General features: G+C 30.5%; 2 protein-coding genes across 2 annotated transcripts; both read right to left on the bottom strand.

Annotated features, from left to right (window-relative positions):
* Positions 1-1,315: 1,315 nt before the first annotated feature.
* On the bottom strand, positions 1,316-1,941 carry LOC131434050 (NPC intracellular cholesterol transporter 2-like). Its single transcript, XM_058600700.1, has 2 exons — positions 1,814-1,941; positions 1,316-1,746 (listed from the first exon to the last, which is right to left on the bottom strand). The coding sequence occupies exons 1-2, from the start codon at positions 1,881-1,883 to the stop codon at positions 1,370-1,372; spliced, it is 447 nt and encodes a 148-aa protein (XP_058456683.1). The 5' UTR covers positions 1,884-1,941; the 3' UTR covers positions 1,316-1,369.
* Positions 1,942-7,738: 5,797 nt separating this feature from the next.
* On the bottom strand, positions 7,739-9,038 carry LOC131434047 (uncharacterized). Its single transcript, XM_058600685.1, has 4 exons — positions 8,853-9,038; positions 8,434-8,541; positions 8,185-8,354; positions 7,739-8,121 (listed from the first exon to the last, which is right to left on the bottom strand). Exons 1-4 carry the CDS (start codon positions 8,989-8,991, stop codon positions 8,038-8,040), a joined length of 501 nt encoding a protein of 166 aa, XP_058456668.1. The 5' UTR covers positions 8,992-9,038; the 3' UTR covers positions 7,739-8,037.
* Positions 9,039-24,032: the final 14,994 nt, after the last annotated feature.

Raw genomic sequence — 24,032 nt, 5'->3', positions numbered from 1 at the left:
ATTTTTTTCTATTTTTTCACTACTTCGCCAAGTTCATATGATATTAACGAAGTACCACTCCTAAATAAACTTGATAACAAATTGAAAATCAGTTTACGATTGGTTGCTAATTAGTTGTAAATTAGTTACAGTGGTTTCGAATTTGTTGTTCAATTTTGTTTATTTTTACGAGTAATTCGTGATTCTGCAAATCTATTGAACAGAAAATGCTTCAAATAATGATAAAGCAAATAGGTGAATAAATTGTTGCAAATTAGTTGCTAATTAGTTACGGTGGTTTTAAATTTGTTGGTCACTTATTTTTTCGTTTTTTTTCGACTGCTTCGCCAAGTTCATATGAAGTTAGCGAAGTACCACTCCTAATTAACTTGAAAACAAATTGAAAATCAGTTAACGATTGGTTGCTTATTAGTTGTAAATTAGTTACAGTGGTTTCGAATTTGTTGTTCAATTTTTGTTTATTTTTACGAGTGATTCGTAATTCTGGAATCGATTGAACAGAAAATGCTTCAAATAATGATAAAGCAAATAGGTGAATAATTTGTTGCAAATTAGTTGCTAATTAGATACGGTGATTTTGAATTTGTTGCTCATTTATTTTTTTCTATTTTTTTCACTACTTTGCCAAGTTCATATGATGTTAACGAAGTACCACTCCTAAATAAACTTGATAACAAATTGAAAATCAGTTAACGATTGGTTGCTAATTAGTGGCGAATTAGTTACAGTGGTTTCAAATTTGTTACACAATTTTTGTTTATTTTTACGAGTAATTCGTGATTCTGAAATCGATTGAACAGAAGATGCTTCAAATAATGATAAAGCAAATAGGTGAATAATTTGTTGCAAATTAGTTGCTAATTAGTTACGGTGGACTTGAATATGTTGCTCATTATTTATTTGATTTCTTTTCAAGAATTCCAGAATCAGTAGTTGCATCACGTTTAACACAATTTATAGAATGTCAAAGAATCATTAACACAAAGAATGTAGTCATTTAGGGACTCATCATTTTCACAAACTGATAACCCAACAGGTACCAAACAATATCTCTGAATGACTACCATCTCATCACACTCAGAAACTCACCATATATTTCTTCATTCCGCACGTCAAAAAATACATCAACTAGTGTTTTGCAAGTATCATTAACTGCTTACATCTGCTCAGCGATTTATGTTGAACCACGCAGTGGCATTGGCAGGTCAACATAAACTGCTAATGCGCAACTGAGTCGAAGATGCGATGACAAAAATATGAAGGGACATAGTTTTCGGAGGGTTACGTACCAACGCAGAAGAAAATACGCATCATATTTGATTGTAACATTGGTAAAATGTTCTACGAAAATTGTTGAAACCTTAAACGCTTAAATAACCCTTGCCTGCACTTTAAAACAGGTAACCACCTGATCGGCATCGTCGACGAGTTTCAGTTCGACATCGACGGGAATCGGCGGGTAGTGTTTTTCCACTGGCAACTTCAAAATGTACCGAACACCCTCTCCGGCGGACAAGGGGCAACGGGACCCATCGAGCCATTGGCAAGCATCCTGTCGGTCATCGGGCATCACGAACGGAACCGTGACACCAAGTGCCGTGGCGAATACTACCGGTCGCAAGCCGGACACTTCGGCAGCCGGACTGAAGTCAACGTGGGCAATGACGTCCTGTCCTCGGGGAAGCTTGCAGGGAAGCTTGCTACAGCCCAAAACATCCACCGCAGTCGGAAGAGATCCCGATTTACCTGCAAGAGAACCACCGAGAGGTTTTCGTTAGTTCCAGTTCACACACGGTCGGACACCTGCGCGTACATCGCTTCACCGGGACTACGTCGGCACAAATTAGCGGGAGTATCGCCAGCAAAATCATACACTTGTTCATTCTTGATGAAGTTCTTTGGAACGACTGAAACCAAAAACTCACTATCGGCAGACTAGTATAAATAGTTTGTCCATTGCCGGCGTGATCTATGCTGAAAGTATGTTGCACTATCAGTTTTATCTATCCATCCCCGTCTTCGATTGCAAACTTGAGTCATATGACTATCGTTCAAGTGCTACCGAGTAGCGGAGCAGGTGTTCGACGTCTCGTCGTGAATCTCTATTTGCTGTCCGGTTGCGGTTCTACAATTAATTGGGACGCTTCCAAGAGGAAAGGTAAACACCGTACTGTCAATAGTGTTGAAATTGATGTGTTGTCAAACGTGATTTGTATTATTTTTATTACAAAGTGCATTAGCAGGTTTTTTTTTAACTGTACAACAGCTCAAAACAGAAACATGAAATTAGTCATCTGCACTTTGCATAAACTTGTCACCCACGAGGTACCAAAAACCCACTGAGTTACGACTATCTGAAAATGTCCAGAAAGTCATTAACTTCACGTCTTCGTATTGAACCACGAGGTGGCGTTAGCACATCAACATGCACGGTTAATGCACTTATTAGTGGATGAAATTGCTCATCAACTATTTTATCTAAATGTTTTTTTTTACGGACGCAGCAACAAGTGAACGGTCGTTGTAGTGATGAAAAATGTCATTTCAACCAAACGAATTAGTTCGACCGTTCACCGGGAGGTTTAAAAGGTACGAAAGGTCAAGGGTAACAAATACAAGCTTTCTTTGCAGCTTGAGGTAAATTTCTTCAAATCGTACGATATCCACTCTCTGATGCATTACAGTTACTTTTTGACGTTGCATCATGGCTTTTTTGTCTATATATAGGAGTGAAAATTCCAAATACGCGAAATAAAAGCAGAATCATCTACAGCTGGACCAGTGTCAAACAGATTTCGGATGAAATTTGATCAATATCTAACGAAAAAAAAACAACTATGTAATGAAAACCGCGAAAAAGATACCGCAGAGACGGGACTCGAACCCGTACCTAGCTCCAGTCCGCGGAAATTATAATAAACCACTCTGATTGTGAAAACACATGAAGAAACAGCGTCATTGATTAGAAGAATTATTATAGGCATATTTCACGTCGTATCGGAAGTCTACATCTTCACTGTCTGCTTTGCCGTCAGATGCTGATTTGAGTTGTCTCTTCGATACCAGTACCACCTACTGCTTGAAAGTACCCATCGATTCGAGAAACTATATATTTGGGAGAGTTATTAGTCGGAACCGTAAAACCGCATAACTCTGAAAATTTGCATAAAAAGTCGCATAAAAAGACCTTAGTGTATAGAACCAGATCTCGAAATTTCACGAATCTTCAACATATCTCACTGCAAAAATAGTAAATTTTCGAGATTATGCCTAGACTAGAATGTCCAATGTCCAATTTTGTTTGTTCTTCAAACTCTTTGTTTTTCCTGAAAAGATAAGAAATGATTTCTTCTAGGATAGACGGAAACTAATTTGACAAGCCGTCTACTAACAATTACTAACGGTTGAAATAGTTTCGAGCCCAGTTTAGAGATCTTCGCCGCTTAAAGTGGCGATATAAAATTTTCAACATAATTCCGGAACCAAAAGTTGTATCCGGATGAAATTCTAAAGCTTATTATGTGACCACAAACCAGAAGGCCTTTGAATTGAACCTTCGTTTGTAAAAATCGGTCACTCTATATGGCGTGTACGGAATTGAAAAAAAACACGCTGTGTGCATCGTTAGCAAAGGTGGTGGTGTTTTCTTCCGTGCCAGCTCGTACCGGTGCGTACCGGTTTCGTATCGTCATTTTATGTGGTGGTTTGAAGTCGGATTCACATGAAATTTTACAGTAGCTTTTAAGACAACAAGAGCTTTAATTTAAATCAAGGTTTGTGAAAATCGGTTCAAGGGTCGCTGAGAAATCGAAGCGAGTTCTACTTTTGGAGTACCACTCTTCGCAACTTTCGGAGCTTCCGGAACATCAAATAGAGAACCAATCTGCAATCTAGGTGAATTCATCAGTCAGTTTGATGCGATTTATACCTGTTTTTTGCCATCGTTTGTTTAAAAAATACTCAGAAAACTGTAGATTTTCCACTTATCGCACTCTAGTTCCGAAACCGGAAGTCGGATCTGGATAAAATATTCTGCAAATTATTAGGGAACTATAAGACCTTTCATTTAAACCTAAGTTTGCGAAAATCGGTTGAGCCGATTCAGATAAAACTGAGTGCACACTTTTTCTCTGATTTTCACATATTACCATGTAACTCCGGAATCGGAAGTCGGATCCCAATGAAATTCAATAGCTGCCTATGAAACCTTTCATTGGAATCTAGATTTGTGAACCATCTCTGAAAAAAACCCTTTTTAATCCACTAAGTGGTGTAATGATGCCTTTCTCATATTACATATATTTGCAAAAATATCAGAAGATTCTGTAAAGAATTTTTTTTTCAATCTTGAATAAAATAAAAAGCTTTCTTTGGGTGTGAACTAACTTAACCTTTTCAATCTGTAAACAGTTATGTCAAGTTGATAAGAAATTGTCTTTATTTTACATCGTTGCACTAAATGATTAAACACACATTAAACAGCAACCTATGAGACTATAGGAAATTTTATTTGAGCCTAAGTTTGTGGAAATCGATTAAATCCTCACTGGGAAAAGTGAGTGAGTGAGGTTTTAGAGTTTTTGACCACTATTTCCGGTATTTCTGGAACCGAGAACTTGGAACCAGTATAGTCGAAGTTCGTTTAGTAAGTAACTATTAGGTGTACAACTTCCGCCGTTTTCTTCCAAAATTTAAAGCTTTATTGCGAAAAAGTGCTTACAGATGTATTATTCAAAGTATTGTCCGTCGCTAGCGACAACTTTCTCCCATCTTTCCGGAAATTTTCGGATCCCGGCTCGAAAAAAGGAGTCCTCTTTTGACGCTATCCATGAAGCAATCCATTTTTCCAACTCTTCGAAGGATTAAAAATGTTGATCTGCCAGGCCGTGTGCGATCGAACGGAATAGGTGGAAGTCAGAAGGGGCGACATCTGGAGAATACGGCGGGTGGGGCAAGACTTCCCATTTCAGCGTATCCAGGTACTTTTTGACCACTTTTGCGACGTGAGGCCAAGCATTGTCGTGTTGGAGGATGACTTTACCATGTCGCTCTTGATACTGTGGCCGTTTTTCTTTTAGCGCGCGACTAAGGCGCATCAGTTGCGTTCGGTAGCGATATCCTGTGATGGTTTCACCCGCTTTTAAGAGCTCGTAGTAAATTGTTATTCATCTTTGAAGGTATTTTCTCTTCCACCATCATGTTTGTCTTCGCCATCGAAATCACCATTTTTAAAAAGTTGAAACCACTTCCGACACGTTCTTTTACTCAGAGCAGCATCACCGTATGTTTCTGAATGCATTCGATGCGGTTCAGTTGCATTTGTTTTTAGAATTGTAACAGAAAAGTAAAACTTCCCGCAAATGCACAGTGGTTCAAAAGCGCAATTTCACGCTCCTAATTGATAACTCATAGGATCGTGGTTTTTCAGATACAGTATCTTCAGCAAAGTTGCTCAGAATGATAGACGCCATCTTTTGGCAAATTTTATTTATGTAATTAATCCCCCTAAAAGTGTGATAAACATTTATTTTAGCTCAGACCCAACATAGGCGCTAAGTCACTTCGACAAAGTTGTGCAGAAAGTTATTTCAAAAAAGTTTGCTGAAGGTACTATTTCCGTAACTTGAGTGTAATTCAAGATATAATGTATTTTCTGAAAAGGGTGTCCAAAAATCAGTTATTGTAAGAAAACATATATATTTTCAATTTATATGAGTTTTTCATGTTATACAAAGTTTTTCATCTTTAAAAACTACACAACTTTCTCGAACATACTATGCTGCTATCATTTCAGTTTAATGAAATAGAGTAATTTTTCATGTTTTTTTAAAAAAAATTCTAACTTGTCTATTATCAAAAGATTATTGCAGATGAGACTACTTACATATTAAACTACTTCAAAAGAGCTTTCATACCGTGGTTGAATTACTCGTCTGCGATCGTCTGCAGGCGAGATATGTTCTTTTCAAATATCCTTGTCCTTGACATTTTCAATGATAAGGTCCATTGTATTTCAGATCAGATTTCAGTATATATTCATTACTATGGTACTTTACCACTTTCGAATATTGGTTATTACTGGAATAGTAGGGAAAATGTTCGTGATTTTTACTTGGTTGCTTTATATTTGCTCTAACCTCTCCGTTTCCTTTATAAAAATGCCTTATATATTGCAAAGTTCAATGATCTGTAGTAATAATTTTTTGTGCCCCCCCCCCCCCCCCCCAATATTTCATGGAACTTACCGCCCCTGGGTACAGCCACCTATCGGAAAACGGCGGAAGCAAAGTTGTACACCTGATAATATAGACTACAAATTGAATCAGCTTTCAGCCAAATCTAGAAGATTTTTAACCCTTTTTTGCATCGTCGCTTTGAATGACGGTGTGTATTTAGACATTGTTCAGCTCTCCGGGCCAATTTTTAATAGTCAATTTTTCAAGTGATTGCATAAACTTTCTATACGAGAAAGGCAATACGTGTACTTTTATAGAAAAGCAACGTTATTATGTTTTTGTAATAACACTAACAAGTAAGTACAAATTGAATAAAAAAATTTACAAATTTATATTTTGTTACCTGAAAAATATAGATTTAAATGTGGCCACCCTGCACGATATACGAAATTGAACAAACGCTGCACGCTGCGAACGGAACAAAGGGATGGTGTTTTCTTTTTCCACCCCGCACGAACCGACGCGTACCAGTTTGGCATCGTCATTTTGAATGACGATTTAAATGTTTTGACATTATAAGGCGATGATAATTTCGAATCCGGAAGTCGGATCTTCGGTTTTCAAGTTCTGCATCAAAAAGCGGGTGGGTAATGTCAAAGACATAACTGATGGACGAGAATACGAACAAAACTGATGTGCTCCATCTACATTTCCAAATATCAATAATCGTTAGTATTAGTTGATTATTTGGAGTTTGGACATTCAGAAACTGAAACTGAATTCGAAACCTAAGACTGGCTCTGAATTCAGTTGCCAAATTCCGGTTTGAATCCAGATCAGTAATTCAGTTGGTGAAATTGGCTCTAGAACTCACAACAGCGGACTCAACCAGTATTCTGGAACCTGAATTACAGTTCCAAAATCTAGTTCCAGAACCCAAGATCTAAAATCATTTCCAGTATTCTGAATTCTGGAAATAAATTTTGAAACTGAATTATGGTTCAGAAGACTGTTCGAAAATTCTGGTACGGAGTTTAGATCTGAAATTTTGGTTTCGGAATCCAGATCTAGAATTCATATCTTGAATTTTGTTCCAACGTATTCCGAACTGAACAATTAGTTTTGAATTTATTGTGTGCTTTTTCAAATTTCTGCTCGATTCAGTATCTTGTTCAGTAATCGGATGTACATGAGAAGTTCTAGTCCATGGAGGTAGACTCTGACTCATATCTTAAAATTTGTTTTGAATGACTTGGAGCTTGTTTTTGTGACATTTTGCGTATTTTTTTCCAAACTGAAACTGCATACTCAATGACTGGATAAACTATTTGCCTATAAACAGCTAGTTTGTTCTGAGGTGATCGGTTTGCGACCAAAGTTTACCTTTTATACTCGCAAAGTTGAAAATCGGGACGATTAGGCGCTCCATAGTCAAGTAAGACGTATTCACGTCAATAGTTTTGTAAACGCTTCGATCGAATATCGCGTGTTATAGTTTTCGACTTCACGCGGATGTAATCAATAAAACTATAATAAAAATCGTACAATTTTTCATGCCTTATTACAACGCTAAATATTTTATTTGCTTATAAAATACCATAAAAATCTACTTTTAAACAAAATTGTATTCCAATATAAATTACAAAACACAAATAATTCCCCCAGCCGACTAGATGTTCCGTCGAGTATTTGGTGTTGTGAGCAAAAATCAAAAGCCAGCTAACCGCTAGCGCCGCCACTATGTCAAAATTTCAACTACCGTAAGCTCCCAGTCAAGATATGGTACGAGCGCTTTTGTCGCACGCACCGAAGCTTAATGCAACATCGAAATTGTGTCGCGCAACATCCCGTAGGCAAACGTTCATCGAACGGTAATCTGAATTTTGTAGCACAGCATCACATCTGTGCTGTCGTTTCGTAGCTCCCATTGCAAAGATCCTCGCAGCTAGAAAACGTGAAACAGTGTGTTTTTTCTCTTTCTTTCTACGAAACATAGGTGGTAACTTACCATCGGGAGCGTAGAGTTCACGAGCAGTGTGGCGGTAAACCGAAGTCCGACTTCACCCTGGAACGGACAGTACGTGCCCTCGCAGGTGGCCGGTATAACCGTTGCCTTGGTTTTCACCGAGTTCAGAATGAAGTAAACCTCGTGCTTCAGCGAGCCGGACATCGTAGTTCCTGTGGGTGATCGGAAAGTCGTTTAAAAATGGTGTTGCTGAAATCTGTCGCTGGCGACATTCCAGAACTGGGTACTGACCATTCGAGCTGAATTCGGCATTAACCGTCACGTTGGTGCCTCGCGGCAACGAACACGGACTGCTGGAGCAACTGGACAACTGAACCGAGATGATGTCATGAGGAGCACCTGGAAGAGAACAACATAATCGTAATAAGTTGCAGCATTCGAAGTAGATTGGAAATGAGATGGCAGTTATTTTATGACATAGCCCAAAAAGCTAAAAACAACCTCGAACGATGGCATGTTGATTGTCTCATTCACGCGGGGGGGAGGATCGCTTATCAATGTACAAACCGTGCATTCTCCGACCGTCATAACTTTTCGTGACCATCATCAATCAAGCCGAGACAGGGTTTGAAGTCCACAGTGTCTGTTCCCACTATCTACGTTTTAGCTCAGCCAATTGTCTGCGATTCTTAAAAAAAAACGAAACTAACCGCAATCTTCAACCGGAAGCTCCGTTTTGATTCCTAGCCACGGCCACCGTTGCCTGGATAGACTCGGTAGAACTACTCCGAATGTTTGTACCGGAAATAGCAAAGCAAAAATAACTCCAATTGCAGCAATGCACTTCATTCTGGATTAGGCTCTGTTCAGAACTGAACCGTGGTAGCAGATATTTTCGGTTTGACACTCACGCTTAGACTAACTTCACCTGCCGACGAGCAACGCGGTTTTTCTTTTCAGATATCTTCGCTGTCATTCATCGAATACCGAGATAAGACAATTTCGCGTGACTGAACTCATCACGGTCCCGAAAATGACATCCTTAAGTGCTATATTGGGCCAGACAGTTTATTATCACATTGTTGCCCTATTGAACCGGAATTGCGAAATGTTCGAGACACATTCCAAGGAAGCTAAAGATCTGGTGGAAAGAAATGGATCGATTCTAAATCAGATCTTAGAAGCAAACCCCCGGTTTTTCACAATGATCTTGGCTCAAAAACTTCGGGCACTTCGTAGTGAACTGCAGCAAGAACCTTGACGAGAGCAGCTTTGAAGTCCGTATGTCGAAATGTTTAAGCATCTCCAAGTTATATATTTCAGAAAAAAAATCTGAATTGGCAAGCAATTTATTACTGCGGACGAAAGAGTAGTCTTCGAAAACTATGGCTTGGTGTGAAAAGAACAAATTTCCCGTCAAAAATACACGTTCCGGCTGAAACGTCCCGGGTCGTAACAAAGAGAACACGATTTTTTGGTTCAAAAATCACTTTATTCATCAACGTAATCTCCTTCAAAAGCAACGCAATCATTCCAGCACCGCTCTAACATTTCAATATCACTTTTGTCGAACGTTTTATCTTTTGCCTCCAAATAGGCTTCAGTTTCAGCGGTAACCTCTTCATTCGTGCGCAAATTTCTTACCGGTGAGCATTTTTTTCCGGGTCTGCGAACAGCCAGTAGTCGCTGGGAGCCAAATCTGACGAGTACGGTGGATGTGGAAGCAATTCGAAGTTTAATTCATGTAGTTTTTGCATTGTTTTGATTGGCTTGTAACACGGGGCGTTGTCTTGATAAAATAAAATGTTTTTCTTTGCCTTATGCGGTCGTTTCTTTTCAATTTTAGCCTTCAAACGCTCCAATAACGCTGTATAATATTCACTGTTAATCACATCCCAAAATATTGAGGCCATAACCTTTCTAGTCGATTGCTTTCGGGCGCTTTGGACGAGGTTCACCAGTTGCTGTCCACGCAGATGACGATCGTTTTGATTCCGTAGTGAAGTGATGAATCCATGTTTCATCCATTGTCACATATCGGCGCAAAAATTCCGGTTTGTTACGTTCAAACATGGCCGGCCAAACACTGCTCAGAATCATCAACACGTTCTCGTTTTTAGTCAAAAGTGAGCAAACGAGGTACTCACACTGAACAGAGCTTTCTCATGGTCAAATGCACATACAATATAAAACTAATACGTTCTTTCGATATCTCTACGATGTCAACTAACTCACGTAATTTCACTTTTCGATCATTTGAAACTATTTTGTGATTTTTTTATGTTTTCTTGTGTTACCGTCTCATTTGGACGTCCACTGAGTTCTGCATCATCCGTGTTTCTACGACCACGTTTGAAGTCAGCAAACCAACGTTTTGTTGTTGTTTCTGAGTGAGCGGGATCTCCATTACACTTTTCAAGTCATTGCTTCGCTTGAACGGTATTTTTCCCATCAAGAAGCACTGTAAAATTAAAACACGAAATTGTTTTTCATCCATTGTTCTGAAAACAATAAAAGTAACGTCACTCTTCGTACAATAATTCACAAACTAATGAAAAGAATATTGTGAAATTTTAACAACTGTCTTTTAGTTACTGCAATAAAACTAGCGCCATCTATGTGCTAGTCCCGGGATTTTTGAGCCCATCTTAAACTGATCAATATTTTGAATGGTTCGACGGTGAGTCTCTCTAAGGTGATGAAATAGGCGAACACATGAAACCTGTAGTCTTACTATCACAAAGGATTCAAGTTTGGGCCGCTGCATGCCCCCTTTGTTTTCTGGAACATTGCTGGAATCGAAACATCTTTGAGGTAATAAATTTACCAAGATTATGATAAGATAAGACAGCGATAATGGGCTCACACCATCGAAAGGGTTTCAATATCTTCCATCTTCAAGATTTGACATTATTCGTGCCATTGCATGTCCCTTTTAATGCAAGAAGTCATTCAAAGACAAGAACGAAAAATTAGCATCTGAATGTCTCGCTCTTGTTTGACAACACCGAGGTCTTATTATTATATTATATGGTAATTCTAGACAATTCTAGAACTGTGAAAATGTGAAGGTATTTCCTTGGATGGCGCGTTTTCACTGTTACAGTTTGCATTAAGGAGGAAACTGTATGAAAAATAGATTTTTTTTAGCTTTCTCATAAAGAAAGGCTATTTTATTTATTGCTTCGATAGCCTCCGAGAACATCATTGCAAAGTTCCGAAGACGAATTTCGAATGCTTTCGGAGATGAAGTTTTTCGATTTCACGAGGGGCCATTTGAAGCGCATTTTCTCGAAATTGCCTGTGTTCCCACAGTAAAAATAAAACTACCGAACCAATCGACACGAATCTTTATTTTTATTTCGTTAGATGTTATACAGAGAAGTGTGCAAACCTCTGAAGTGCCTTGAAAGTTTGTTCTAAATATTTTATTTTCAATAAAAAACAACATGGAAAAATTCTGTTGTTTTCCTTGTTTTCTATATTTGTATGTATATCACTTCTGATCAATTCAGTGTTCCTCCTAGTCGTATTAGAGTTCAACTTTGGATGATATTGTGTGAACAGGAAAATTACTTTTTTTCAATACTAACTTTGGTGGATATTGAATATGCCTGTCTTTTTTATTTTTTTCTTACTTATGAAAACTGTTTTTTTATTAATCTCAAACGTACAGATACTCTAAAAAGAATTTTCCTGACCTTTTCTGTTTCTGTACAACGAAATGAAGTCATTGGACCGGTTTAAAAAAAAATCGATTCATAGTCATTGCATGGGAAAGGAATAGGGCCGTTGTATGTCCCTCTTTTATCTGGAGCGTTCCAGAGTCGAAAAACTCAGCAAACAGTTGGATGATGAGACGGTCAACGATTGTGTGCCTTTGCGTCTTTATTTAGACATAACATTGTAAACTTTCAAACGACCAACAAAATCTAATAATATTATTATTATTATTATTATTAATTGGAGGCTGAATTAACAATTTCTTAATATGAAAATGTTCATAATTCAAAATTGTTCCCTTTTTGGCCTAATGTACCCTAACAATGAAACATTAGGCTTTTTTTTGGCCTACAAAAATCGGAACTTTGAATGTCGCTCTCTCTTCCTTCAAAAGTGTTCATTTGGAGCGGAAAGGTTCTTACAAAAGTAGTGTAAGAGAAGTAATGACTCGAACATACGATTTCTGGCTTGTTAGATTTCAGTTGCTAGCTTCATCCTCTGAACCGTCGACCAGGGAAGAAACATTCAAATTTTTGTTTGATTTTATATTTTTTTGTTCACATTTTTATTAAAATTTTTGTTCTTTTTGTATTTTTACCTTATTGTATTTTGGTTGTTTTTGAATTTGCTTTTAAATTTATGTGATTCTTGATTTTGTATTTATGTATATCTGTTATTTTTGTATTTTCGCTTTTCTTTTTTCAATTTTTTATTTTTAGGGTACCACTTTTCATATTACGTTTATCATTTTGTAATAATAATTTATCATTCACCATTTTTCATATTCCATTAGGCATTTTTCGATTTTAATTTTCCATTTTGCATTTTTCGTTTATCATTCTCCATACCATTTCTCAGTTTTCTTGTTTCTGTTTTTATTTTCGATCAATATTTCGTATTTAATTATTCTCTATTCTCTATTTTGCATTTTTCGGGTTTCAGTTCCAATTTTTATTTATTTTTGTCTACGCTTTTTCAGTTCTCGTTTGTGTCATTTTCCATTTAGCATTTTTCGGTATTTAGTTTTCGTTTATCATTTTTCAGTTTTCATGTTACGCTTTTAATTTTTCATTTTCCACAATTGTGTGCATTTGTTAGTTTAAATTTTCGTATTTTAGTTTTTCACTTTCCAGTTTTATTCTCAGTTTTTCATGTTTCATTTAGCATTTTGCATTTTCCTTGTATAATATTTTGGATATGATTTTTTTAATATTTTAATTTCAGATTCTGTTTGTTTTTCTCTTTTCGTTTTTCGTTCACAATTTTTCATGTTCCATTTTTTTTATTTGTTGTTTCACATTATTCATATTTGCATTTTTCGGTTTTGATTTTCCAGTTTGTTTATCTATTTTTAGTTGTTATTTATCATTTTTTAGTTGCTATTTATCATTGTCTACCATGATTGTTATGATTTTGGATGCATTTAATTTTTAATTTTTAATTTTTAATTCTTAATTTTTAATTTTTAATTTTTAATTTTTAATTTTTAATTTTTAATTTTTAATTTTTAATTTTTAATTTTTAATTTTTAATTTTTAATTTTTAATTTTTAATTTTTAATTTTTAATTTTTAATTTTTAATTTTTAATTTTTAATTTTTAATTTTTAATTTTTAATTTTTAATTTTTAATTTTTAATTTTTAATTTTTAATTTTTAATTTTTAATTTTTAATTTTTAATTTTTATTTTTAATTTTTAATTTTTAATTTTTAATTTTTAATTTTTAATTTTTAATTTTTAATTTTTAATTTTTAATTTTTAATTTTTAATTTTTAATTTTTAATTTTTAATTTTTAATTTTTAATTTTTAATTTTTAATTTTTAATTTTTAATTTTTAATTTTTAATTGTTAATTTTTAATTTTTAATTTTTAATTTTTAATTTTTAATTTTTAATTTTTAATTTTTAATATTTAATTTTTAATTTTTAATTTTTAATTTTTTATTTTTAATTTTTAATTTTTAATTTTTAATTTTTAATTTTCAATTTTTAATTTTTAATTTTTAATTTTTAATTTTTAATTTTCAATTTTCAATTTTCAATTTTTAATTTTTAATTTTTAATTTTTAATTTTTAATTTTTAATTTTTAATTTTTAATTTTTAATTTTTAATTTTTAATTTTTAATTTTTAATTTTTAATTTTTAATTTTTAATTTTTAATTTTTAATTTTTAATTTTTAATTTTTAATTTTTAATTTTTAATTTTTAATTTTTAATTTTTAATTTTTAATTTTTAATTTTTAATTTTTAATTTTTAATTTTAAATTTTTAATTTTTAATTTTTAATTTTTAATTTTTAATTTTTAATTTTTAATTTTTAATTTTTAATTTTTAATTTTTAATTTTTAATTTTTAATTTTTAATTTTTAATTTTTAATTTTTAATTTTTAATTTTTAATTTTTAATTTTTAATTTTTAATTTTTAATTTTTAATTTTTAATTTTTAATTTTTAATTTTTAATTTTTAATTTTTAATTTTTAATTTTTAATTTTTAATTTTTAATTTTTAATTTTTAATTTTTAATTTTTAATTTTTAATTTTTAATTTTTAATTTTTAATTTTTAATTTTTAATTTTTAATTTTTAATTTTTAATTTTTAATTTTTAATTTTTAATTTTTAATTTTTAATTTTTAATTTTTAATTTTTAATTTTTAATTTTTAATTTTTAATTTTTAATTTTTAATTTTTAATTTTTAATTTTTAATTTTTAATTTTTAATTTTTAATTTTTAATTTTTAATTTTTAATTTTTAATTTTTAATTTTTAATTTTTAATTTTTAAATTTTAATTTTTAATTTTTAATTTTTAATTTTTAATTTTTAATTTTTAATTTTTAATTTTTAATTTTTAATTTTTAATTTTTAATTTTTAATTTTTAATTTTTAATTTTTAATTTTTAATTTTTAATTTTTAATTTTTAATTTTTAATTTTTAATTTTTAATTTTTAATTTTTAATTTTTAATTTTTAATTTTTAATTTTTAATTTTTAATTTTTAATTTTTAATTTTTAATTTTTAATTTTTAATTTTTAATTTTTAATTTTTAATTTTTAATTTTTAATTTTTAATTTTTAATTTTTAATTTTTAATTTTTAATTTTTAATTTTTAATTTTTAATTTTTAATTTTTAATTTTTAATTTTTAATTTTTAATTTTTAATTTTTAATTTTTAATTTTTAATTTTTAATTTTTAATTTTTAATTTTTAATTTTTAATTTTTAATTTTTAATTTTTAATTTTTAATTTTTAATTTATTATTTTTAATTTTTAATTTTTAATTTTTAATTTTTAATTTTTAATTTTTAATTTTTAATTTTTAATTTTTAATTTTTAATTTTTAATTTTTAATTTTTAATTTTTAATTTTTAATTTTTAATTTTTAATTTTTAATTTTTAATTTTTAATTTTTAATTTTTAATTTTTAATTTTTAATTTTTAATTTTTAATTTTTAATTTTTAATTTTTAATTTTTAATTTTTAATTTTTAATTTTTAATTTTTAATTTTTAATTTTTAATTTTTAATTTTTAATTTTTAATTTTTAATTTTTAATTTTTAATTTTTAATTTTTAATTTTTAATTTTTAATTTTTAATTTTTAATTTTTAATTTTTAATTTTTAATTTTTAATTTTTAATTTTTAATTTTTAATTTTTAATTTTTAATTTTTAATTTTTAATTTTTAATTTTTAATTTTTAATTTTTAATTTTTAATTTTTAATTTTTAATTTTTAATTTTTAATTTTTAATTTTTAATTTTTAATTTTTAATTTTTAATTTTTAATTTTTAATTTTTAATTTTTAATTTTTAATTTTTAATTTTTAATTTTTAATTTTTAATTTTTAATTTTTAATTTTTAATTTTTAATTTTTAATTTTTAATTTTTAATTTTTAATTTTTAATTTTTAATTTTTAATTTTTAATTTTTAATTTTTAATTTTTAATTTTTAATTTTTAATTTTTAATTTTTAATTTTTAATTTTTAATTTTTAATTTTTAATTTTTAATTTTTAATTTTTAATTTTTAATTTTTAATTTTTAATTTTTAATTTTTAATTTTTAATTTTTAATTTTTAATTTTTAATTTTTAATTTTTAATTTTGAATTTTTAATTTTTAATTTTTAATTTTTAATTTTTAATTTTTAATTTTTAATTTTTAATTTTTAATTTTTAATTTTTAATTTTTAATTTTTAATTTTTAATTTTTAATTTTTAATTTTTAATTTTTAATTTTTAATTTTTAATTTTTAATTTTTAATTTTTAATTTTTAATTTTTAATTTTTAATTTTTAATTTTTAATTTTTAATTTTTAATTTTTAATTTTTAATTTTTAATTTTTAATTTTTAATTTTTAATTTTTAATTTTTAATTTTTAATTTTTAATTTTTAATTTTTAATTTTTAATTTTTAATTTTTAATTTTTAATTTTTAATTTTTAATTTTTAATTTTTAATTTTTAATTTTTAATTTTTAATTTTTAATTTTTAATTTTTAATTTTTAATTTTTAATTTTTAATTTTTAATTTTTAATTTTTAATTTTTAATTTTTAATTTTTAATTTTTAATTTTTAATTTTTAATTTTTAATTTTTAATTTTTAATTTTTAATTTTTAATTTTTAATTTTTAATTTTTAATTTTTAATTTTTAATTTTTAATTTTTAATTTTTAATTTTTAATTTTTAATTTTTAATTTTTAATTTTTAATTTTTAATTTTTAATTTTTAATTTTTAATTTTTAATTTTTAATTTTTAATTTTTAATTTTTAATTTTTAATTTTTAATTTTTAATTTTTAATTTTTAATTTTTAATTTTTAATTTTTAATTTTTAATTTTTAATTTTTAATTTTTAATTTTTAATTTTTAATTTTTAATTTTTAATTTTTAATTTTTAATTTTTAATTTTTAATTTTTAATTTTTAATTTTTAATTTTTAATTTTTAATTTTTAATTTTTAATTTTTAATTTTTAATTTGTAATTTTTAATTTTTAATTTTTAATTTTTAATTTTTAATTTTTAATTTTTAATTTTTAATTTTTAATTTTTAATTTTTAATTTTTAATTTTTAATTTTTAATTTTTAATTTTTAATTTTTAATTTTTAATTTTTAATTTTTAATTTTTAATTTTTAATTTTTAATTTTTAATTTTTAATTTTTAATTTTTAATTTTTAATTTTTAATTTTTAATTTTTAATTTTTAATTTTTAATTTTTAATTTTTAATTTTTAATTTTTAATTTTTAATTTTTAATTTTTAATTTTTAATTTTTAATTTTTAATTTTTAATTTTTAATTTTTAATTTTTAATTTTTAATTTTTAATTTTTAATTTTTAATTTTAATTTTTAATTTTTAATTTTTAATTTTTAATTTTTAATTTTTAATTTTTAATTTTTAATTTTTAATTTTTAATTTTTAATTTTTAATTTTTAATTTTTAATTTTTAATTTTTAATTTTTAATTTTTAATTTTTAATTTTTAATTTTTAATTTTTAATTTTTAATTTTTAATTTTTAATTTTTAATTTTTAATTTTTAATTTTTAATTTTTAATTTTTAATTTTTAATTTTTAATTTTTAATTTTTAATTTTTAATTTTTAATTTTTAATTTTTAATTTTTAATTTTTAATTTTTAATTTTTAATTTTTAATTTTTAATTTTTAATTTTTAATTTTTAATTTTTAATTTTTAATTTTTAATTTTTAATTTTTAATTTTTAATTTTTAATTTTTAATTTTTAATTTTTAATTTTTAATTTTTAATTTTTAATTTTTAATTTTTAATTTTTAATTTTTAATTTTTAATTTTTAATCTATATTTGTTATTTTTATTTTTTAACTTTTTCAATTTTGAATTTTATTTTACAACACATTTTCAAAGGAATGATATCTTTCTCTGACTATAAAAGAGTTGGTAAAAAAGTTTGGCTCTTTACAAAAGGCAGTTTAGACCAATTTTGTAAGAAGAAAGTATGCAAAGTGACTAGAGAAACAAACGACCACGTTGAAACCGCGTGGATACAATTGTACAGATTTTCTAATTATTGAATAATTGATCAAACTCCGCTACATTTCGCCTTTTTCTTCAGGTTCAAAATTAAGTTTCAGAATTTAGTTCCACAACTTAGTTTCAGAATACAGGTTCAAAAGCTAAGTCTAAGACTTTGGAACTGAATCTTAATTCTAGATCCTAGAACTCGATTGTTGGAACTGGTTTCTTGACTAGGTTTTGGAATTGAATTTCGGAACAGAATTCATGATATAATTTCTTGATCAGGAACAAAATTTTAGATCTGAACTCCGAACCAAAAGTTTCGAAACGATTTCTGAATCAGAATTTATTTTCAGTTTCGGAATGCAACTCCAAAATTCAGGTTCAAGTTCCCGAACCTCTGTATGCCTGGAGTTGAATTCGGAACTTGAGTTCTGAAACTAGATTTCGGCGCTGAGTCAAGTTCCTAATTTCAGGTTCTGGTGTCGAGGGTTGGTTCCATAATTCTGTTCTTTTCCAGATCTAGCAAAACTTGAAATACAAAAAATACAAATTGTAATCTAATATAAAACAAATAAATGCTGATTTCAAGATATGAAACAGCACTGGGCTCCATTGACGGTAAATAAAAGGCGATTTTATTCATTTAGTTTATATGCCTTTATTCTCGTCTTTTTTTAGTTTGTCACTGCACTGACACTAATAACCTTTTTTTTTTATTCTCATAAAAACAAGAATTACCACGGCAGCTTCGTCACCAGAAAATATCGTGGCAGTAAGTCTCCAGTAGCCTGCTGGAATGACTTTCGGAATCCAATCCCCACTAGGAGCAACGTTTCGCACCCAATAGTTTCCTTTCGGAAAGGGACACACCTGCTCTTCGCCAACGCGAGGTAAATTGGTATAGTCTATGAAGAATGGCTGGTATTCTTTGTAATCATCGTTCAGAAAGACGCAAAACTTATTTCTGGCTATCTTGAACGGATATTCGTTCCACTGGTTGTTGCCCAGAGAGCTGCGTGCTGCGGTTATCGTTACTTCCAATTTATTGTCCAAGTCGACGAGGATTTCGCCTTGTCCGTCCATTATCCACGTGGTGCGATTGAACTTACGTACCCGAACCGTGGAAAAGTTCATCAGATGAAATCCTGACAGCTGCTCGAAACGTTCCAATTCAACTTCTGTGGGGGGTGTGAGACAGCTCACCAAGTTGATTGAACCTAACACCAGCAAGGCCAATAGTAATAAAACCAAACGTAGCATTGTAACCCAACTAAACTCGAAACTCCTTGCGGATTGTACTTTTATACTGCACTGCCCCGTCCGTTCGTTCGGTGCATGTCCCATAAAAATGAGACTGATTTCAAACTATTCCCCGGATATTGATACATTTAATAGATAGTAAAGAGTTGGCTTTCGTGACAAATTCGCATAACCCAGTTAATTATAGTCCAAGAAAAAGTTGATAAGCTATTTGAAATGGAAAGAAAGATAAGCAATTCAACCATTTATCCGAAGCATGCTTGGTCTCTAAGCGATTTCGATATTTAGTACAAACTATTCATATGCAAAACCACGGCAAACCAATATCGGAAACTGTTTCTCAACCAGACACGCTTCATTCGAACCCTCGCTCATAAATATGATGATTCGTCCGAGAAAATCGTTAAATCGTTAAAGAAAATCAATTACCCAAATGTAGCTTTGGTTTAGCCATCTCCGAAATAGTTGAGTGGTAAAACACTGGTGTTTTGTCGTTTACGTCACTTATACCGGGATATCTCCGATCATTAAAAGTCGTGAAAATATCATTCATTTGAATTTCGGTATTGATCAATTACTTAAAAGTAGCTTTGGATTAACCATCTCCGAAATAATTTGAGCTGTAAAAAACGGGTGTTTTGTCGTTTACGTCACTTATACCGTTATATCTCCGGTCATTGAAAGTCATGAAAGTGTCATTCATTTGAATTTCGGTATTAATCAATTACCCAAAAAGTAGCTTTGGTTTAACCATCTTCGCAAAAATTGAGTGGTAAAAAACGGATGTTTTGTCGTTTACGCCACTTATGCCGTTATATCTCCGATCATTGAAAGTCATGCGAGTGTCATTCATTTGAATTTCGGTATTAATCAATTACCCAAAAGTAGCTTTGGTTTAGCCATCTTTGAAATATTTGAATGGTAAAAAAACGGGTGTTTTGTCATTTTCGTCACTTATGCTATTAAATCTCCAAGAAGTGTCATTCATTTGAATCTTGGTATTAGTCAATTACCCAAAAAGTAGCTTTGGTTTAGCCATCTCCGAAATAATTGAGTTTTTTTTCTATGTCAAACATTATGAAACGTTACCTGTGCTGCTTTCTACCGAGTTATATGAGTTACATACTTAGTTTTTCTCCCAAAAATATACGTCACTTTTTGCATGGTGTTACGAATTTGGAAAAATTTTCCCCGGCATCCGAAATGCCGTACGTTTGTACGTTTAAAAATAGCTATACCTTTCCATGTGACCTTTCCATTCGGTCAGGCTCCCATGTAAATTGCTGGTCGCCTTCGACGACAACAACAGCGACGCCGAACCGATGGACTAGGGCATAAATAGTGAACCATTCAATCCTCGAAAAAAAAATGTTTTGTAAATAAAATTTTATTGTTAAAAAAAAATTCTCCGCAAACTATTATTTCAACGACAAATAAGTTAAAAGTCACTGGAAAATGGATATTATTTATTTTCTTTACGTTTGATGCGATCTCCATCTTCCTAGATCCGTTTCACAAATTTGAGAATGTTTCGAGTAAGATTTTACCAACTGAAATGTTTAGAAATCAAATTTAAGCGTGTAATGATGTTTTCAAAAGCTTAAGATCACACCTAAAATATAAAACCACGAAACCACCCGCTTTTCCCTTGGAAGTAAACGTAGACTTTTTTTTTAAGATACCCCTCCCTCCCTTAAGTAATTTAACGTGGTTCATGAATGACTCATTTTTCACCGATCGAGAAATATAGTGCGATTGTCTAGTGGAAGCCCAAAATCTCTTTACCTTCAGAGCACAGCCAGGTCTTTTGGATTTGGTTCACACTGATGAACTACAAGCTGCTCTCCGGTATTAGGTCTATGCGGTCTTGGCTCGAAAAGATGTGGTTAATAAGGAGAATTATTTAATTCGTTAAAAAAACCTCTGATTCGGCAAGCGTCTTGCAGCTGCACACAAAAAACTCAAACTTTCGTTAGAAATTAATCTTCAATTTCTATATTCGGGTAAGGAAAAATGCCTAACAACCGCTTTTTTTATTTCATCAAAGGTTCAATAAAATGTTGGTCGGATTTTGCTAGCTGCAACTGTTGAGTTGCTTTTTATCCGATAAAAAAAATAATAAGGACTAAAACTAGAACTAGATTTAGTCTGAATACATGTTTGGAGATGAAGAAATGGAGAAATAAAATAGCTGAAACCTTGAAGCAGACGAAACTTCACATTTTATGCCAAATAACGAGAAATCACGGACAATGTTTTTGTGTTTTAAATTTTTAAAGAAAATCGCTACCGAATCTCATTGAATGCTTGGGGAGGTTTTCGGTTCTTTTGCGTTATCGGAAACAGCATGCCCACGCTTCAAAAATGAGTATTTTAATAGGATAACAAACAGAACCCTGGAAGACCACCGAACAAAAAACTGAAAACTGTCGGGCTGCAAGCATTCTTGAACGAAGTCGAATTCCCCAAGAAAAAAGGTAAGGCACAACCCACAAACTCTGACCGCTTGAGAAAGGTTCATAAGAAAGGAAAATGGTTACCACATAAATTGAACGAAAGACTGAAACCTCGCCTGAAGGGAGGGAGGCTTTCCGGTCAGGTTTAAATTTGCCTGTCAAGATGATAGGTGCTCTCAAACTGGTGATTTGGCAAGACATATACTGTTGTGGAGAAAAAAGAACAGTGCTTTTCGTCAGCAGAACGTTTAAGGAATGGACTTTACTTTACAAGCCGATTCATTCGATCAAACAGCGGTCACGTGAAATTTGTCAGATTTGGCTAGCTACCACTACATCTCGGAGTATCATGGAATGGTGTTTTCATGCAAATTTCATAGTTTTCTTGTTTCGTCTTAGCAATACACGAACCGTCGAATTCTAGTGAAAATTTTATGTTGGCTAAGGGACTCTGGGAAAATTTTTGACATAAAAAAAAATCTTCTTTCGAGATAACACCAGATCTCGATGTTTCAGGAATTTTTAGGACTTTTGGCAACAAAACACATTTTCCTTAGTCAAATTTTCAAACGATTTTTATGCGTTTTTCTAAGCTATGCGGTTTTTTAACGGATGGCATGCGTTTTTTATACGAATTTTCAAAGTTATACGGTTGTTTTCACTTGATGAACGCTCAAGTTAAGGCATGCGATACGATACTGTTTTCTCGCACGGATTTGAAGGTTTGAAATACCGTTTAATTCAGTTGCATTTTTTTTTATTTTGAGCTGAAAAATAAAACGTAATTTTTACCATCCCTGCGTCATCACTGACATCGCTGCTTCCGGCCGGTCTTGGAATTGTATGTAGATTAAGCTATTATCATTGTTCGATTGGAGCTAAATTAGATCTTTCAGCTAAAATGTTAACTCATTTTGTTGAAAGACAAACTTGGCAATGTTTGAAATCCAAATTATTCAGACAAAAAGCGAAGTATAGAAGTAGGGAACGAGAAACGAAAGCGAACCGAACAATAATTTTCAATTGGCGCATTACATTTTTTTTTTCATACTCAAATTGAAAAACAGACTTTTGACAAACATTTACGAATGAATTGTGTAGGATGGAAATTATTTGACTGTATTAACTAGCTGGTATGCGAGAATTGAGAGTTTTTTTTTTCTTATAAGCAATAGTAGCCCTGAAAAAGGCGAATGTCAAAGCCGTCGTTTCTGGTCATCGAACGAAAGCAGATTTTTGATACTACCGTGTCCGGAAAGAACTGAATTTTTAGATGTCAACTCGATTAAAGAAAAATGCATGTAGTTCCGGCAGCTTTTCCTCGTGTCCAGATCTTAGATAAAGCTCGATGACTTTATGTAAACTGTGGGGATTTCCGGTCCTGTGTTTTTTGTTGTTCAACACAGTTTTCAAAACTATCTACGGATCGATAACCGTCTACAACCGAGTACATCTGTTGTTACCCGAGGAGACATTGAACAATCCATCTTGACATAAAACTACGACCCGACTTAAATCTGGAATTTAGTTTATTAGTTACAATGAAGCGATTGGTATTAAAACTGTTGTACCTCTGGGTACTAGGGCTTAACACTAACTGCGTTGACTGTGCCATGGAACTACAATTGGAACGTTTCGAGCAGGTATCGGGATTTCACCTGGCCAATTTCTCCAATGTTCGGGTACGTAAGTTCAACCGCACCACTTGGATCCTGGACGGGGAAGGTGACGCCTTCATAGACTTCACCAATGACTACCAGGTGATGGTAACCGTGGCGTACAGCCGTCTGGGAAACAACCAGTGGAACCAGTACCCGATGAAGATTTCCAAGGACAGGATGTGCAGCGTGATGAACGGACCGTACAAGGAATATCAACATTATTTCCTAGAGTACAGCAATCTGCCGCGTGTGGGAGAGGAATACTACTGTCCGTGCCGGAAGGGACACTATTGGATAAAAGAATTTGCTCCCGAAGCGACCTGGATACCGAGTGTCGTTCCGGCGGGGTACTGGAGGATGACGATTTCAATATTTGATGTTACAGATGAAATCGTGATGCAGATGCTTGCATTTATGAAACTTCAAAAGCTGGATGAATATATGTGAGGGAAAAAAACAAGAAGAAAACTTCCATTTCAAACGTGAATTAATAAACAGATTACTTATCCACTCAAACGTTGTTATTAATCAAAAGATCAACCTCCGCTCAGACAGAACAATGCGCATATCCCACGCATTGTAGTGTTTCCAGGAAATTCGATCCAAAGTGTGAATAATCGGTATCATTAGTACTCAGCTACGTCTTTCATGCCGGAAAGTTAAACAAGCATGTTCTGAACTGAATTCTGGAACCCAATTTTGAACTTGAATTCTAATCCTCGAATTAAGGAACTGAATTCTGTTTCAAAATATCTAGTTCCAAAACCCAAGTTCCGAGTTCAATTCCTGCATG

Source organism: Malaya genurostris, chromosome 1 (genome assembly GCF_030247185.1).
Source record: "Malaya genurostris strain Urasoe2022 chromosome 1, Malgen_1.1, whole genome shotgun sequence".
In the NCBI taxonomy this organism is placed as follows: domain Eukaryota; kingdom Metazoa; phylum Arthropoda; class Insecta; order Diptera; family Culicidae; genus Malaya; species Malaya genurostris.
This window is presented reverse-complemented; position numbering and strand designations above follow the sequence as displayed.

Bases quoted from the DNA above. Each gene is read 5' to 3' on its own strand.
- LOC131434047 (XM_058600685.1), bottom strand. From the start codon at position 8,991: ATGAAGTGCATTGCTGCAATTGGAGTTATTTTTGCTTTGCTATTTCCG. The intron at 8,355-8,433 runs GTCAGTACCCAG...GATCACCCACAG, and splicing joins TGCCGAATTCAGCTCGAATG to GAACTACGATGTCCGGCTCG. The intron at 8,122-8,184 runs GTAAGTTACCAC...CACGTTTTCTAG, and splicing joins TGAACTCTACGCTCCCGATG to CTGCGAGGATCTTTGCAATG.
- LOC131434050 (XM_058600700.1), bottom strand. From the start codon at position 1,883: ATGAACAAGTGTATGATTTTGCTGGCGATACTCCCGCTAATTTGTGCC. The intron at 1,747-1,813 runs GTACGCGCAGGT...GTTCTCTTGCAG, and splicing joins CGTAGTCCCGGTGAAGCGAT to GTAAATCGGGATCTCTTCCG.